The sequence below is a fragment of the Nyctereutes procyonoides genome, unplaced genomic scaffold (assembly GCF_905146905.1).
Source record: "Nyctereutes procyonoides isolate TBG_1078 unplaced genomic scaffold, NYPRO_anot_genome, whole genome shotgun sequence".
NCBI lineage: Eukaryota > Metazoa > Chordata > Mammalia > Carnivora > Canidae > Nyctereutes > Nyctereutes procyonoides.
In genome coordinates, this window is record NW_026575043.1 from 27,436,926 (window position 1) to 27,455,620 (window position 18,695).

Genomic DNA, 18,695 nt, shown 5'->3' on the forward strand with positions numbered 1-18,695 from the left:
CACACAATCAGAAGACTTGGAGTTGAAAGCTGACAGTCAAAATACCAACTCTGATTTGTTTCCTCAGGAAAATGAAGACAATACCTACCCTGTCTTCTTCACAGGATCCTTATGAGGAGTAAACAATAAATGCATTTACACAAAAGCACGCTAAACCTACAAAATGTTACACAAATCCTAAAATTAGCAGTTTTACAAATCCTATCTACATTTGGAGTATAATTTTGGAAGAACTGGAATTTTAGTTCTGTGTACAGTATTTTCTTAAAGAAACGGTAGTAAAATAGTGTTACTGTGAAAAACTCCTATAAAAAACTAAGGTTGAAAATCATTATTAAAGTCTGAAAAGTGTTTAAACTTAAAATGACTTATTATATCACACTATTTAATACTACTTCAGTAAACAACTTATCATTCATATTAATCAAGATAAAGCACAGAATTGCAAAGCAGGTAGGGGGAGAATAGCAGATGGACGATGGCTGGAAGGAATCTTTTTTGAACCATATGAATTTATGATTTAGTCTAAAAAATAAATTAAAATTCAAGAAATTAAATCAATGGAAGTCTGTAAGACCAAGCTATCAAGTTGTCTATTGGGGTTTAGTGGAATGATAGATGATATTTTCCTCTTTATCTTCCTGGTATAAGTTTGTACGAATAATTAAAAGGTTTGCAAAGCTTTAATTTTTCTCAAGTAGCAAGCGATTGGTAGCACATCTATAATGCAGCTATTTATATATTGAGTTAATCTCTGCCAAAAGGGCAAGGCAAATGTATAGAGAAAGAATATATGAACCTACCAGATGTCAACCCTGGATGAATAATTTGTGTGTAAATATAAACTGAACCAAATTACTGACACAATTCAAAGAGAAACACTGGAAAGTACAATTTAAATTTAATTATTTTACTATCAAAATATGCATAATTTCACCTCTATACTTTAACTTTGCAATTCCTACCAAGCACTACCTCAAATTCCATGTATTAAACTTGCAGAAATAACAGAGTTGTAAGACTCAAATATGTATGGACCACGGGCTTCAGTTGTGTCCTTCTCTCTAGTCTCATCTCTCATGGCCACAATGCACACTTACTAAAATTTAATTAACAGTAATAAATCACTGTTATTTAGATTTTGAAATAAAAATAAAACTTCTGTACTGAATTGATATTGCAATTTTTACATTTCAAATATTTCCTGAATGCATATACTGAAAACAACTGTTTTTACCTACTGCATTTTGACGATAAAGACTAAAATCTCTTAAAATCTAAGAAATGAACATGTTAATGATCTTCAAAAATTTATTTTATACATAACGAAAAGAAGGCTGAACTTCAAAGCTCTTAGAGATTAAAAGATGACTACATGTTTTCAAAATTTCCATTCTTCATTCAAATTAGCCAAGAACATTTAAGTTAAATTGGTCTGTAACCATTTCCCTATAGTTCCACCCTCTACCACTAATGACAATCTTATATTTGTAACCTTTTTTCCTCAAATGTAACTTTTAAAACATTCTAATCTTAGTTACACTTGACATTCTTCAGGTCGACTTCACACCACCTTGCTGGCCATCATCTCAAAAAGCAGCTACTGCTTCTTCGATTCCCTCAGGTTAACAGACCAGGAGGAAAGGCCCAGGAAGATGTGTGGTGCTCCTCCCAAGGGCTACTGCCTTTACTCAGTCTCACCTACTACTTCCAATCTTTCATTTCCATACCTTGTTCTTCTGGTACACACTTCTTAAACCCTCAACCGCCAGGACTGCAGCACTATGTTCAAACCACCTCTCTTCCAATCCTGTCTCAGACATCATCCTCAGTGAATTTAGCTCCTACTTTATTGGGAACTCTTGAGGTTATCCAGTGTCGATACTCTCAAAATTCCCTTCTCCCATCTTAAAATTTTTTTCACTCCTGGCCATTTTGTAAGGAGTTCATGTCAACATAGGTTCCATTTTCGCAAGTGCTCTATTAATTATCCTCTCCCTGGCATTTGTCTTTGTTCTACCTGTCTCCTCCTAATAATCAGCTCAGGTAACCCTTATCCTTTATCCAAAACAATTCAAAGACTGAAAACTCTCTCTCCAAATCTTGTATCTCTCTCAAATTGTCACCCTCCTTCTCCACATAAATTCTCAAAGGTAAGCCTCTGCTCCTTAACTCACAGGAGTCTGTTATCATGAGGCTGATTTCTTAATGGTCAATAGTTCTTAATGGTCACTAACAGTTATTTCCTATTATTTGCTTAGTCCCATCCTGTACCCTTTTTCATTGCCTTTTTCATTTGCAAACAGTAAACCACTTCAACTAATAATTTCAAACACTGTATGAAAATGCCAATCAAATCAATACATCTCTTTTAAAGCTCTTTTCAAGGAACAAGAAGAGAAAGGGGAAACACAAATTATACATTAAGTTTGAGAAAGTTCTCTGCCTCTGTGATAGGAGATATTCTCTAAGGTTTTCTCCTACTCTTACTATCTCTTCTCTTCTTGTCCCTAGCTGTAGGCACAGCTCAAAAATCTGACCTGAGCAAGCACTTCTTTATCAATCCCCTTTGTTATAGTAGTTTAATTATCAATTTTATACATTATCTCCAAAGCCTATATCTCTCAATATGACTTAATTCCCAATTCCCAGTCCAGAATATCTAACACTGGAATGGACATTTCCAGCTGGAAATTTCAGAAACACTTAAAATACAACATATCCAAAAACTGAAGCTTTCCTATTCTTGCATGGACCAACCTCTATTATTTATATTAAATGATATTCACTATATTTCCTGGCATCTGAGCCCCAAACCTCTTTGAATACCACCAGCACCACTGTTTATTGAACCATTACCATGTTCTTCACATTGTTCTCAGTACTTTAATAAATATAATTTAGTGCTCATGAAGTATTATTGGTAACACCATTTTATAGATGAGTTAAGGTCACACATCTTGTAATTAACAGAACTAAGTTTCACCCCAGTACTCCCAACTCCAGAGTTTACACTCAACCACTGATACTATCCTGCCATCTTCTTCCTGCAAGAGTAAAGGAAACAACCTGAGAGGCAACAGTGAACTACACAGGGTTATAGAAAAGAAAGGTAAAGAAACCCTTGCACTACAGCAAAGCCCCAGGCAGCAGAGTAAAGACAGAGACTGGTCAGCAGATCAACTGCCTGGGACATACACACAATGCACACGTGCACACACGCGCACACACACACAAGATGTACAAAATGGAAAGCACACTAGAAGTCAAATTCATTTAGAATACTCTTAGATTTCTTCACATCTATTCAGGTGCCAAAATCCAGACTTTGACATACTTCTCAAAATACCAGTTTTAGTTTTGTGTGGTAATTCTAATTCAGTCACCTCCTGCAATGTTGCAATAGCCAAATGATTATCAGCCTCTGATTTATCTTATCTCCAAACTATTTTTATACTACTCTTTGATTAACTTGATAAAAGTGTAAGATTAATCATACTAACAATTCATAATGCTATATGGTTTCTCAGTGACTACTCAAATAAGAAAATGTATCACACACTGTAATTCCATAACATAAAAATACAGCCCAACCTCTTTTCCACTCATACCTCTCACAACAACCTTGAATGTGCTTTTACTTTTGACCAAACCAAAGTACTAATTTCTCCCATATCATAATTGCTGTTTTTTTAAGTATGCTATCTTTATCAGATTAAGGACATTAATCTGCAAGCAGTCATCTGAAAGTCTTATATATTTTCTAACACCTAGACCAACTAGAATTATTTGATACTTCCAGGCTGGATAGCAGCCACCTGAAATACAATTCTGATTAGGTACATGTTGAGGGCTCCTACACATTTTAATTGTTGGATAGTCTGCTCAAATTTTGTATTTCACCTTGAAGCAATGATGTTCACTGAAAATTGCTTATTTCCCATGAAATTTTCAAATTCATTAGCACAGACCTAAATATAATTTTGTTACCTCCACACTGTAGTTGTCACCTTTCTCAAACTTAATGTATAATTTGTGTTTCCCCTTTCTCTTCTTGTTCCTTGAAAAGAGCTTTAAAAGAGATGTATTGATTTGATTGGCATTTTTATACAATCAGTGTTTGAAATTATTAGTTGAAGTGGTTTACTGTTTGCAAATTCACAATCTTTATTAATCCCTCTTTCCTACTGGTTATTATCTTAATAATCTCTAAAATATATTTGTATTTCCCCATTGACCCAAAATTATGTAAGTAACTGGCTTTAAATTTCCAAATGGTTGATTTGATTTAACTTAAAAAAAAAAAAAAAGTCTCTAGCTGGGGATGCCTAGGTGGTTCAGTCAATTAAACATCCAACTCTTGGTTTCGGCTCAAGTCATATCTCAGGGTTGTGGTATCAAGCCCTGTGTCAGGCTCCTCATTCATGCAGCGTCTGCTAGAGATTTTCTCTCCCTCTGCTCCTCCCCTGCTTGCATTCTGTATCAAATAAATAAATACAATCTTTAAAAGCATAGGGGAAAAAAACAAAATTATATATTAAGAAAAATGTCTAGCCATTCTGAATTATAATCAAGGAATGGGGTTGACATATTTCTACTTGGAGATGAGATTTTCTTTGCAGCTGACCTAATGAATTATTAAACTTGGTAACTGATTTCTGGATGACAAAAAAAGAAAATAGATACATTTTGTGGAGTATTTTTATTGTATTATTCAAGCCATCTATGTATCTTATTTTGAACCTTCTTGATGTTCAAGTAAAGATTCCTATTACTGTTGCTTTTCCACCAATTTTTTCTACATTTCTTCCAGCTTTTGCTTACTGTATTTGATGTTACATTTAGCACATAAGAGTTCGTAACTGATAAATCTTCATAATCTGGAGTGTACCCTGTGTTAATATAAACTGACATTCTTGATCTAGTTTTATACATTTTGTTGTAAATGCACTCTGATAATGATATCCTGTCATCTTCTTTTAAAATTTACATTTGCCCGATGTATCTTAAATGAACCACTTATTTTTCTAACCTGAGTTATTCTATGTAAGTCTCTTGTATATGACTAATCTCTTTAAAAAAAACCCAGAAACTTATAAGTATAGGTTATACACATCTCTCAAACCTAGAACACTGTCCTAGTAGTTCCAAGTCAGAATTCAACCTGGATACCACAATACAAGATGTGAAAGGTTTTGCTCATATTCTGTACCCTTGAATCATCTTCTCTAAAATGATTACAATCCAGATTCCTCATTTTAAAAAGTATTTTTCTACTTCAGTAAACTTCACTGGCACTTCCAAACTCAGAAATAATGTCAATGTTTTAAAATAATAGTGTTTGCTTGAAGCTTGAAAATCTATGTTTCATGGGGATCCCTGGGTGGCGCAGTGGTTTGGTGCCTGCCTTTGGCCCAGGGCGCGATCCTGGAGACCCGGGATCGAATCCCACGTCAGGCTCCCGGTGCATGGAGCCTGCTTCTCCCTCTGCCTGTGTCTCTGCCTCTCTCTCTCTCTCTATGACTATCGTAAAAAAAAAAAAAAAAAAAAAATCTATGTTTCAGAATGTTCACAAGATCATTACAAGAAAGTAATTCAACAAAGGAAGAAATATAGCTCTTAGGAATGGTCATCATTACAGTGACAACATAACAGTAGTTCTTATATATTAAGCTAAGTGCCAGACATTTTACATATACTAGAACTTTGTAAGACAGAGACTATCACTTCTATTTCAAGGATAAGAAAACAGTCCTGGTGCACATAATTATCCTGTTCAAAACCCAGACTTGGGGATCCCTGGGTGGCGCAGTGGTTTGGCGCCTGCCTTTGGCCCAGGGCGCGATCCTGGAGACCAGGAATCGAATCCCACGTCAGGCTCCCGGTGGATGGAGCCTGCTTCTCCCTCTGCCTGTGTCTCTGCCTCTCTCTCTCTCTGTGACTATCATAAATAAAGAAAAAAATATTAAAAAAAAAACCCAGACTTGAATCTAAATATGACTCTGATTGTAGAACTTTAAACTCCAATGTCCTGGGTTTTACTAACAGCACACAAACTTACAAGGTAATGCAAAAGAAGTCACGACCTGTTTGAGCACTGTTTTTCCCATTTATGAAGAGTCTCCAAAGTTTATTCTGGTGCTTTGGTTCCATGAAACTTATTGTAAGTAATGTATCAACAGTGCTGCATGAACCACAGAATCCTTCCAACTAATACAGAGCAGACCACTGGCACTGCTGTCTCTGTACCTCATCCTTTCCCCCTTGGGAAGCTGTCATTCCCCCTGTAGTTTTGTGGAGGTGGGATGGGCTCTATTCTTCAGCATCAGATATATGTCCCAAGCCTCCAGCCGGAATGTTTGGTTCAGGGATGGGTGCATACTCGAATGGAGGTAAATCAGAACCTAATCTAGGAATTTCTGCTCTAATTGTAATTCCTCTCCTACTGCAGTTATTCAAGTAGACAGAATGTAAACCTGGAACGACTAGGAGTCATACCTGGCTATTATTTGCATAGTGCCTCCCTGAAAATAAAGCATACAGAGAGAAAATGGGAGAGTTGAGAGAGATTACCCACACCTGTTAGGTATCTAAGTCTGGGCCAGAGCTCTTTAGGCTATATAAGCCAGTATAAATGTCTCCTGTGTTTATGCTCCTTTGAGTTGGGCTTCTGTGAGTGGAAACTGAAAGAGTTCTAATGCATTATAATATAACTACTTTTGTTTTTCTTTTTAAAATTTCTATTTCTACTTTGGGGATCAAAATAATAAAGAGTAATAATTGGGACAAGAGAACAGAGCACTGTAGAAAGAATAGTAGATTTGTGGTTAAGAGACAGTTTGAGTCATTACACAAACAGATGAAATGACCTCGGATAGACTGATCATCACAGATTTATTTGATCATTTATATCAGAATAGGTCTGAACTAAATCATTGCTAAAGTCCTTCAAGATATAAAAATCTTATAATTTAATGAATATGTAAATTGTATAAGAGGCTTAAATACCATGTATTAGAGGAACACAGTTTAGCCCAAAAGAATTAATGTGTTAGAAAAAATAAGAATGTTATATTAGGAGTTGTTCTTTTTGTTTTGTTTTTATTGAAAAATGAGAAGAATTAAAGTTTAAGTAAGGAGAAAAATGAGCAAATTTTAATAGGTTATCATATGGGGAAATTTAGTAAGTAACTAGAAAACATAACCTGACTATATCATCAGGACATAAAAATTCATTCCTCAGACAAACTAGAAAATTTCCTCTTCTTGGGATCACTCAGAATAAAGTTAATATTTATTATTTCTAGAAAGTTTAAGTCTTCATTACAGATAAGCTAATGAACTCAAGTACAGAGATAATATATATGAATTTTATCTCTAATAATTGCTTTGAAAACAAAACAAAAGAGAAATCAAGAGCTCAATTTTTTTCTCTAAGAGTTTAATCAAAGAAAATAAGTATTAATGCTTACTTTACTTGCCACCATTCTAGAAGGGTGAGAGAAGGCAACAGAAAGAGAGAGGAGTAGCAGAAATTCTGGGTAAGTTTGTCATGTAGAAAGTTTGCCTCTTTGAATTCAGATATTCGGGGAATCTTGCCAAAATATATACTTACAAGCACTAGCAGGATGCTTTATCTCTTTCATTCAGTTTACAATAAATCCTGTGGGTTAATGATCATTCTGATGAGTAAGTGTAAGTACAGACAGTGTGAGGCATAGGACTGGCAGGAACCAGCTCTGCGAGCTGCCCTGCACCAGGCTCTTTGGGGGCGGGGTGGGGGTGGAGGTGTACAGGGAACTGCTGACAGTGGCTTTTACTCATAAAGTAAAAGGATCAAATCTGCAAAGGAATGACTCTTAGGGAAGTGTAACATCGTTGCCTTCTTCTAAATTATTGAATGAAAGAAGGACTCTTCCTTCTCACAAGCAGTTACTGTGCCTTCAGAAAACATGCTTCCTTAGAGGAGGTGTCAGTTGTGCTCTGGCTTCTGCGCAACACTCCAAACTTGAAGTATTGTTGGGGTATTACTAACACAAGGCACACTGTCCGGTCCGCTGGCACCAACCACTCGGCCATCTCATCTGTACCGAGCCTGCCGAGGGAATGGCAAAACTGCACCAGATGACTCTGAGAGTCCCTGCCAAGTCCACAAGTTCTCTGCTAAAACAGGACAATTGGCTCTTCTTTCTTCAAAACAAGAGTGGGTAGGAGTAGAGGATCAGGAGGTGGGAAAGGGTGAGGGGGACAAAGGAGGGATGTAGAGAAAGAGAAGGAGGAGAAGAAACAATATCCTCCGATATCACTGTCACCAGAACACAACTTTCTTCTGAATGTTTCCCTACAGCTGAAATTAAAGATATAAGCAAAGTCACATTAAAGACAGTTTTAATAATATTAAATGCCATATAAATGGAAAAATTGATAAAATGTATGTATCTCCTATAATAATGGTTCAGTTAAGATACTTCCCTGGAAGATTTCCACAGTTGTGTAACAACAGCTTTACCATGTTCAGCTTAGCTCATTTCTCATGATGAAACTATACTTATTAAAGGTTAAAAACACATTATTTCACCAGCACCCTAACCATTAAATAAACATGTGATATATCTGGAAGTTTTCAGAAAATTAAGTTGTCAAAGATTTAAAGGACACCCACAGCACTGTATTTACAAGACTAACAACTTCAAGCTGCCTTTATTCTCCTTAAGTTGGGGCCACTAAATGCCCGAGCGTCAGTTAAAAAAAAAAAAAAGGCTACAAACTAAGGAGCCTTGCCAAAATAGGCCCATTTTGGGAGAGCGTGCCCCTGTACAAGAGATTAATTCTGAACAGTCTCAAAGTTCCTTTGCAGCTCCAAGATAGCACAGAACAAAGTTCAACAATGTGCAGGGGACTCAAATTTTACTCTGAATGCTATCAGTCACTGTTTGAATAATCCTAATCAAAGCACTTCATCTTTCTGGGCCTCTGTTTTATCATTTTTAAAATAAAAATTCCTGCCAAAAAAGGTTCATAATCTTATACCCATAATCTTTATCCCTTTAATCTAAGCTTTCTAACACTGTTTCAGCATAAAATGCAAATTGAACCATCAGCAAAATATAGCCTCATCAACAGCATCTGCTCATAAATTTCTTTTTGTCTTTTTAAATATCCACAGAAATAAAGGTAGGAGCGCATTAGGATACTGCTTTAGACCTGAAAAAAATTCCTCCAAAAATGGTCTGAGTATATTAATTAATCATAAACTAAAGCACAACAGATCTTAATGATTTATTTGGACTCCAAGATGCTAAAAGTGATCAATTCTGTCTAAATTACTGAACTCTGAGTCTTTATATAAGAGCTAAATAATGTAACAATTTTACTGAGTACACACAGAACTCCATCCTCTGTTAGCCTGTTATCTTCTACTTGGGGTAGATTCAAACCTATGAGAGGAAGAAGAAAGCAGTGTGCCTGAGCATCGTACAAAATACAACATACTGCATTTGATTTTCATAAATACTTCTCTTAGTATCTTTTCACTCTGGCCCCTAAAACACAACAATATCCCATGGGCCTTGCCAGTTTACCAAATCTCTCTTCACCTTTACAGAGAGATAGAATTGACCACATTTGCAGATTGTGAGGGCTACAATATCTTCCCAATGACAAATTAAAATATGTCCTCACTTTTTGACTATGAAGACTTTTCTTGGATCTAACAGAAACTGCTTATGCACCAATGGGTTTTACTTATATCCCTGAAAATGATGTGAAAGACAATCCCAAGTGCTTTTTATATGGCTAGTTCCCACTATCAGAAGCATTTAGCGAACTCTCCTGAGGCAGCATCTACATCAGACAGAGTGTGTATGTGTGTAGGTGAGTGTCTATAAGAGGGAGGGAAGGGGGGGAAAGAGAATGTGTGAGAGCACAGCTTAGTTAGGAAAGGTTATAGACTACTCTAAAAAAAAACCTCACCCCCCAACTCAAAATCCTGATTAAAACACTCTACAAGTCTGTTGGTTGTAATGCCCAAGAAAAAAAAAAAGTTGCAGCTGAATGTGGTGAAGGCAAATACTTTAAAAATGGTCAAACGTGTGTGTAGCTTGCAACAGAAAAGTTAAGACTGTTGCAGTATCTCTAACAAACAATCCTGCGCATTCCAGAAAAACCAACCACTTTCTCTAAAAACTATGAAGCAGGGCATGAAAGGACTGGATGGAAATACCACTTCCCTTCAGTGTATGATGACAGCTTCTCAGTTTAGCCAGCTACTAGTTTTCATCAAATACATGCATGGTAACATAATCAAAGAAAAATACTTATTTTGGAGTCCTCTTTGGAAACCTGAGGGAACATTAACATCTTCAAAATGCTCCCAGAAAAGTTCTCCTGAAGAAATCTCAGTATTCTGTAGATAGAATACCTTAATGTCTGGCAAAACATCTGGTTTGGTTGCTTTGGTAAAGATAGAGCTCTCTACATGTCACTGTGACTAAATCCTTTGTTCATCATTATGTATTGGGGTGCAAGACTCTATCATTGATCCTGGGAGAAAGCTTATTTATTATTGTGGAAGTATTCTATTACTTCATGAGTGCCAAGCCTTGAATCACAGCCAGTACAAGAGGATTTGTCATGAAAAATCTACTGTTATGAAAATAGCCAAATTCAGGAAAGCCAAGACTTTCAATCAAGGGCTTCTCAAGAGGTTTTGTCAAGAAGTGGGAGCAATTATGAAATGTTGCGCTACACGTAAGTTCACTAGTTTCAGAAGGCATTTCTACGGCCAAGATTTTAACCGCTGTTAACTGGATAAAATACAAATTCATTTACACAGTTTAACTCTTCAACCTTGAAACTAAAATATGAAGTCATAATCCCTTCCTAACATAGTATTATGCCAGGATCTTGCCAAAAATGATCTCATTAACGGCAAAGAAAATGATATAAAGTTAACTTATCTGAAGAATCTTAGAGAATTCTTATTTTTTGACATAAACCTACATTCATTGACAAAAGAATCTATAGATTCCATTTGTTCTTTCATGAGATAGGGTTTTAAGCACTTATTTTCACCTAAAACAAAGTCAAAATGGATTGGACATCAAAGATGACATAAAAGTTGTCAAGTCAAAGACGATGGCTTTTTAGTTTTAATGTATCATTTAAAACCTAGGACCACCTGGGTGGCTCAGTTGGTGAAGCGTCTGCCTTCAGCCCAGGTCATCATCCCAGGGTTCTAGAATGGAGGGTCGCTTCTCCCTCTGCCTCTGCCCCTCCCCCTGCTTGTGGTCTCTCTTCTCTCACTCAGTCTTTCTCAAATAAATAAAATCTTTAAAAAAAAAAAAATCTAAATAATAGCAGCCCTTTCATTAAAACTTACTATTGGGCAGAACTAAAGCTTAATTTTGATTAATTTGTAACCATTTAGATTTATGCACTATCTTCAAGTAGTGGCCCTGCTTTTTCCATTAAAAAAGGGGACATAATTCTTATTTTCCATGTTAAAAAAATGTTAGTGTAATTAAAAACTGTAAGGAAAATTTTATGTTCATGTGTATCATGCACATTTTTAGTGAGAGACTATTTATAGCTTTCATATTTTTAGAAGGTATGTAACATAAATACTTTGAGAGCCATGGACTTAAATCTAATGTTCTGGCTCCATATTACAGAGCTTCTCTATTTTTACTTTAAATTCGTTTTACTTGATTTCTTTCCCACAACTACAATGTCTACTGCTCATCAACCCTGCTCTAAACTCCTCCCACTGCTTCAGCAATTATACTCTGGTTTTTTTCCCCTTCATTCTCTTTTTCCCTGTGCTGCCCTGCATTTATTCTAAGTGTACAACAAGTGACCTTCTATATTTTTAATCAGTAAAAGCAACTGTTTCCTCGAGATGATGAAACGATGAGCTACAGTAAACATCTCAGGCCCAGGCCCCTCTAGAATCCACTCCACTGCTATCATCCCAGGGTGTTCACAACATAAAGAAATATAAGGCAATCTATCTTAATCAATATTCACTAAAATCAAGTATGAATATAATATTCAGTTTTATAAACTATCGCCAATATACAGCACTTGGCATCCTTAGATGTAATTTTAAAAAGTCACAAAGACAAAACAAGAAATGAGGAAGGAGAAAAGGAGCCAGGAATCTATGCAACTACTCAGCTAAGATAGTTGAAATGATCACTTATCTTTGTTTTGAAGTTGAACTAAAAAGAAATCAGCCTAGGAGCACCTGGGTGGCTCAGTCGGTTAAGTGTCTGACTCCTGACCTCAATTCAGGTCTTGATCTCAGGGTCATGAGTTCAAGCCACATTTCCTTCCAAAAAGGAAGGAAGAAGTGAAAGAAGGCAGGCAAGTTATTGGAAGAAAACTTTCCTGATTGTAAACATTATGAAAACTAGAATAAACTCTGTACATAAAGTTGTGATGTCTCCCTCAGTAGCGTTCTCTAGGTGAGTTTCTCTATCTGGAGTGGTTTGGGTTTCTCCTCAGAGAAATGTACAAAATCTCTTTGCAAGAAATATAAACATATTTTGTCACACTTGCCATCCAAAGAAATGAATCCCTTGAAAATCACTGTGAAAGTTCTCCCAAGTTTATGTTTTCCACTCAAACATACTTACACAGATTAAGTTTGTCACTGGTTTTCAACATAGTTTTTATTAGTCTTCTGAATAAGAGAACCTTTGACTAATCTTAATATAACTACATTCATGAATATTCATATCAAAGAATAATTTTCATGTACTTATACAAGTAAAGATCACACTTTACTAGGTAATAGCATTCAAGTTATTATCCAGACACTTTATTCTCAAGCAAGGTTCAGAAATATCAAGCTTACTTTTGATCAGTGTACTGCTTTTTTAAACGCTTTTTCAGGATTTTAGAGACCAAAATATGCTAGACAGTTAATGGGTAAGATTTACTGGCATGATATGAAAATGCTAGCATGAACAAAAAAATTAAAAGAATCAGTAATTTGCTAATATGACAGTTAAGGTAGTAAATGATTTAACTGTTCAGAATAAAGAAATAAGAGTTACCATAGTAAACACCTCAGGCCTCACTCTAGAATCCACTCCACTATCATCCATCTTTTTAAAAAACCTGTTTTCTAATAAATTCTCCAAGAAAGAAAAAAAATCAAATATAACTTACCTTTTTGTCTCTGGTCCTTACTTCCCCATAGAAATCTAGGGCCTCTTGTGCCTTTAAAAATTTGCCCCGATGTAATAAATATGCACAAATCATTACACCAGTTCGTCCCTTTCCAGCTTTACAGTGAATTGCTGCAACATGATTGTCATCTTCACTTAGCCATTGGTCAAGATCTTCACAAAAGGGTTTGATAAGTTCTAGCTGTGGTGGATTATGGTCTTCAAAAGGATACTGTGCAACTGTGGTAAAAAGATAACCTCAGAATTAGAAAAAAGTCTTTGCTGAACTGTTTATTAAAAGTAGGTTAACTTTAGAAACATTGCATGTAAGCTTAACAGATGTTTAAAAGAAAAACGGAACTCCAGAGAAAAATAATTTGCTGTCTGATAATTTTCCAATCTTTGAATAGAAAATAGTCTCTCATTAATTCTTAAACCTGCCACTAGAGAGAGAGAGGCTAAGCATTATTTTCCCCACTTTAATGAAAGAGGAAACTTTGCAATGGAGAGGGAGCACACCTCAACATATCAGAGGGAAGAGGCAAACTTAAAATGAAATGTCACACAGGTTTCTTGTCAGGGCTCTCAATGCATTTTCTGACAAAAGAAGTCATAATATTTATAATACTACGTCATCACAAAACATATATTCCAGAGAAAGTATAAATAACCGAAAAATCAATGATGTATGTAAAGGATTGATTTTACACTTGATATAATAAAAATGCTAAGTGTGTTGTTTAAGGATGGTCTGGCAAATGTTAGTGTTGTATACTATGAATTTTTAAAGGCATTTACAAAAGAAACTGAGAAAACTTACAAAAATCTACATAGTTGTAGTAAAGTGTATCTAATGAAGTTTCAGATCTTTTCATGTGGATAGTCATAAAAACCCCAAATTTCTCTGTTCCCTATAGTCAGAGCTAAGCATTTTCTTTTAACCTGCCTAGAAATAGTTTAGCTATATCACTATTAAATTTCTTCTTACTGGTCCCTGCCTCGGTTCCACTCTATTAAAATCCTTTACTAACATTTACTATATAGAATTATCCTCTGTGTCATCTAAATATGTGAAAAGTATGCCTTCTATCTCCCATCAAGTCACTGATAATGTGGAACAGGACTCAGTTCATTAGGTCCTCTGTTGTGTTGGGTGAGCCCGGGTGGCAGATGATGACAACTATCACGAGGAGTCACCGGGAAGGGCTGCACCTCAGCCTCGGCCCAGCTGCACTGGCATTCCATCTTCATCTCCCCAGAGGCACACAGAAACATCCCAGAAAACATTGCTCAACGTCTATTTACAGCTAGATACACCCTGACTAAAACACACTTCGCCTGGTAAGGAGCAGCCTAAATTCACGAAAAAGGAAAAATTCTTAGTGGATCTGTACTGGCTCTCAACCATTAATGCTTCTGAATTCTCAAAGCAGCTGTCGGAAAGTCCATTCTGGATTTCCAGAAGGCATCAATGGCAAGCACATCAACATGTAGCTCACGGCATCCAGCTTCTCTTTCTGTCACGGTAGCATCTGCCGGGCTTCTCTCCACTCTCCAGGTCTCTTATGGCTCAAAGGGTTCCACAAACACAGATGGAAGTTCCTTTATGGGTTCTCAGAGGAATTCACTATCCCTGGAGAAGAACCCATTCAAAGTAGCTCCTGCTCTCATCTGTCAGGTTCCTCTTATCCATATTTGTCACATACCCTGCTCCCTGACTGGCCCCTGTCACAGTTCCACAGTTATTAAGTGGCTCTGCTTTCTCTTAATCTCTTACTGCTACTCTGCTCTATCTATAATTTCTTACTGTTACACCAAATGCCTCCAACAGTAGATATAACCCTCTCTTCATTTTATTGTTAGTCTAGACATTTTTCCTAATTCTTACAGTCTACTCTGCTATTTAGTATTCCTACTAGTACTGGCAGGTTTATATGATAATTGCTTCCTACAACACAACAACAAAATTACATTTGTTTTCCAAATTGTCTAAGACCATCTTTAAGACAAATATTTATTTACCTCACTTAATATTGAGATTATTCATTACTGCTATGACTGTTAAGATTTAGTGTATTGGTTTTAAGTTATATAACATAATACATTACTCAGCAGTTAATACCTACCTCTGCAGTTAAATTTGGCGGTATCATAATGTCTTTCAGCACACCTAAAAGAAAAGTTTAAATGTGACCTAGTTATTTTTTGCACTGGCAAAAAAAAAGTAACAAACATTTTCTGAACTGTTTTAATGGATCAGGCATCACACTGTTTTGTATTAACTATTTCTTTCAATCCTACAAATCCTGTGAAGTAGGCAGTGTCTTTATCTCCATTTTACAATTAAGGAAATCAAGGCTTAAGTGTTAAGTGTATGCAATCATACCTTAGCTTACACACTTGCTTAAAAACTTGTGATGCCACGAATGCACAACACTGTAAATTCAGTTGCTGCATCTGTACCTTCAAATTTCATTTATGGCATTCTGCATGCTAAGGGAATTTATTTTTGATTTCACCAAGTATATACAAACAACTATTTTCAACATTGTCTTCAACTCAGAGTTGAACACAGTTTTCTCAAACTATTATTTTAAAAGCTATTATTTTTAAAATAGTAAAATAAGGTAAAAAAAGTAAAAGAATCTACTCAAAAACACTCACTAAAAAATTTTTAGGCCAGACCTTTCTTTCTTTAGAGAAGCCAAAGGTCATCTTTTTCAATAATCTCTCAGGTTAACGAGTTTTAATTAAAGTCTGAGAGTAATGAAAGAGTAATAAGTAAAATAAATCTCCAACAGTAAAATGTTGACTTAGCATTACATATAGAATACTAAAATTTGTCTTTTTTAATGGCAGTGACATATTTATCATCATGTACTGGTTCACTCATGATTAATAGGTGTATTTATAAATATTAATAAGGCTCTGAAAGGGATCCTGTACTTTAGTTTGTGGTCAGCAAAATAATGGTAACTACAGCTACTAACCAAGTGAGATGTTTTTTAAAAAATTATTTCAAAAAAAATTGTTTCAAATAAAAACTTAGCATTTTAAAACAAATAAAGGTCTACAATCCCTTAATCTCCAATTCCAAAATCCCAGAAGTTTGAGACATCTAACATTTTATGTTAAACTATGACAAACTCAATTGTAGCAGAACCTGAGTTTATGACACTGTATGCACTCTTCAACTAATACACTTAAAGAGTCAAACACTTCATGCTAGGTACTGCTACAAAGCCCACTGCTGTGTTATGTAATACAAAGCAGTATATGCTTCCATATTACCCTTCTGCAAGGGGAAAAATCCCGAATGCTGAAACACAACTGGCCCTAAGAGTTTCAAGCAAGTGATGGTGGTAATATATTTTACATTTAAGAAATTCTAAAAATATCTGTACAGTTCATCTACTTCAGTTTCAAACCCAAATCCATATGAAAGTTGAATCATAAACAAATTAGAATCCACCAGTTTCTAACTTGTCAGACCTGAAATAAATTGACTTTCATACTACTGCTTAAAACAAAGATTTTCCCCCTTTTTTGCATATTGTAATTTAGTATAGAGTTTTGCTCAAAAAAAACTTACTTAGTAATGCCATATACACATGTATGTATCTTTGCTAAATAATTTCATACTTACTCATACACAGAACACAACAAGTAAGAGGAGGACTGACCAAGAAAATAGTCATGTTTTACACTTTCTTTAGTACAGATTAAAGAAGAGGTCTGATTAACAGTGAAGAATCCATAACAGAATATTTTATAAAGAATCATATAAAGATAGGATTCAGAAGGTGAGGGAGAAGGAGTAAGCTAGGAAATAATTCTAAGAAGCTGGTCTCATGGCAGCACAACAAAAAAAATAAACATTCTGACTTTCATGCAGCTTTAGTTCTCTAAAATTCCCATGCTTCTTCAGGAGCTCATGTTTGGTTTGATAAACATTGCTTAAGACTACCATCATAAACTGATTCTCAAATATTACTGGTAAGAGGAGGAAATGGAGAAGTGGAAATGAGCTATTCCATGTCTACTAGATGTACACACATTACAAAGGAGTTTCCATGTTTTTTAATTTCATAGTCACAACCATGTAACAGAAAATATAATCTCCATCTTATACGTGAGAAAGCTAAGATTTAGAAGAGCATTAAAACCCTTGTCCCAAACTACAATATGCAAGTGGAAGGGACAGGACTCAAACCCAGTACCTCTGGTTAAAAAGTCAAAGTTTTTTCCAGCACTGCTCCATACTTCCCATTTAAAATAAAAAACTGCCACCAACAGTTTAAAAAAAAAAAAGCAATAACAAATTCTACTCAAAATCAGCCTTCCTACAAGAGTAGTATTTGGCACAAAAGATAGAACAAAAAGTGATCATGAAAACATGAAAAGTTTATGAAAATCTCTACAAGTATGGATACTGGGGCCAGTAGTGAGGGAAGCGATCTGGAGGAAGGGTTGCTAGGGTAAAAATGATGACTCTTCTTAACTGACAAGCCTCTCAACAAGTCTTCATTACAAACCAAAATTGAAGATACATAAATGGAAAATGGGATTTGACTGAGACAAGTATTAGGTAGATCTGACCATTTATACTTCCTTATAATTAAAATTCAACTTAAAAGATACCACTTTAAAAAATTTTCACCTTATATTGGCTTATTATTATTATTATTATTATTATTGACAAGAGAGATGAAGAAGCATTGAAAGAGTTTTTAATGAAGCAGTAGACAGAAGGTGAATGAAGAGAGAAGACTACTAACAGGAAAAGCTTCCAGAGAAATGAGACTTGCCAAAGACTCAGCCAGATAAGTAGGTCTCCTCTGTAACTTTCTTCAACATCACTAGCCCAGCTTACAAAAGAAAACTTAACAGGTAAAAATTAACAGCTAAAGGTTCATCACCTAATGACCGAGAGCTATATGCCAAACAGAATACACGATGATATACAGTAACCCTTTTATTTTTTTATTTTTTTTTACAGTAACCCTTTTAAAACAAATATCCAGTGATCATTTAAGCTTCTCAAAAAGAAAGGCAAGAACTGTATTACACCTCTATCCCCATCCCCCCTTCCTCTACCCCCACCGGCCTAAAGGTTATAGAGAGGAACTTACAAAAATGAAATACACACACTTGCACAAAACAAATTTACTAAGTATCATCATACACAAATTTAATTAATGATATGATGCTAATTTTGTCCTTTCTTAAAATAATTTACTAAATGTTTGATAATATAAAGACATAAACAGGTAGTCAATTATTAAAAGTCTGTATTAAGAACTGTTCTTCATTCACATGTTATAACTGTCATAAAAAGTTTAATTTACCATTAAATACATGTCTAGTGTACATATCTTAAGACCTTTCAACTTATATATGTTTGCAAAGGCATACATCACACGTAATTAACATCCCCAAAATAAAAGAAATAAAATAGAAACATCTGCTGCTTGCCAGACCCACCTACCCAGAGCCAGAAATACAAACAGGGTAGAAAGA

General features: G+C 35.4%; 1 protein-coding gene across 1 annotated transcript in view; it reads right to left on the minus strand.

Moving 5' to 3' along the window:
* PTEN (phosphatase and tensin homolog) overlaps positions 1 to 18,695 on the minus strand; it is an 88,448-nt gene that overhangs the window by 17,016 nt on the left and 52,737 nt on the right. The window contains exons 4-5 of the mRNA XM_055322033.1: positions 15,302 to 15,345; positions 13,177 to 13,415 (exon numbers count right to left, since the gene is read on the minus strand). Of these exons, the coding sequence (XP_055178008.1) occupies positions 13,177 to 13,415; positions 15,302 to 15,345 (283 nt within the window). The remainder of the gene's footprint in view (positions 1 to 13,176; positions 13,416 to 15,301; positions 15,346 to 18,695) is intronic.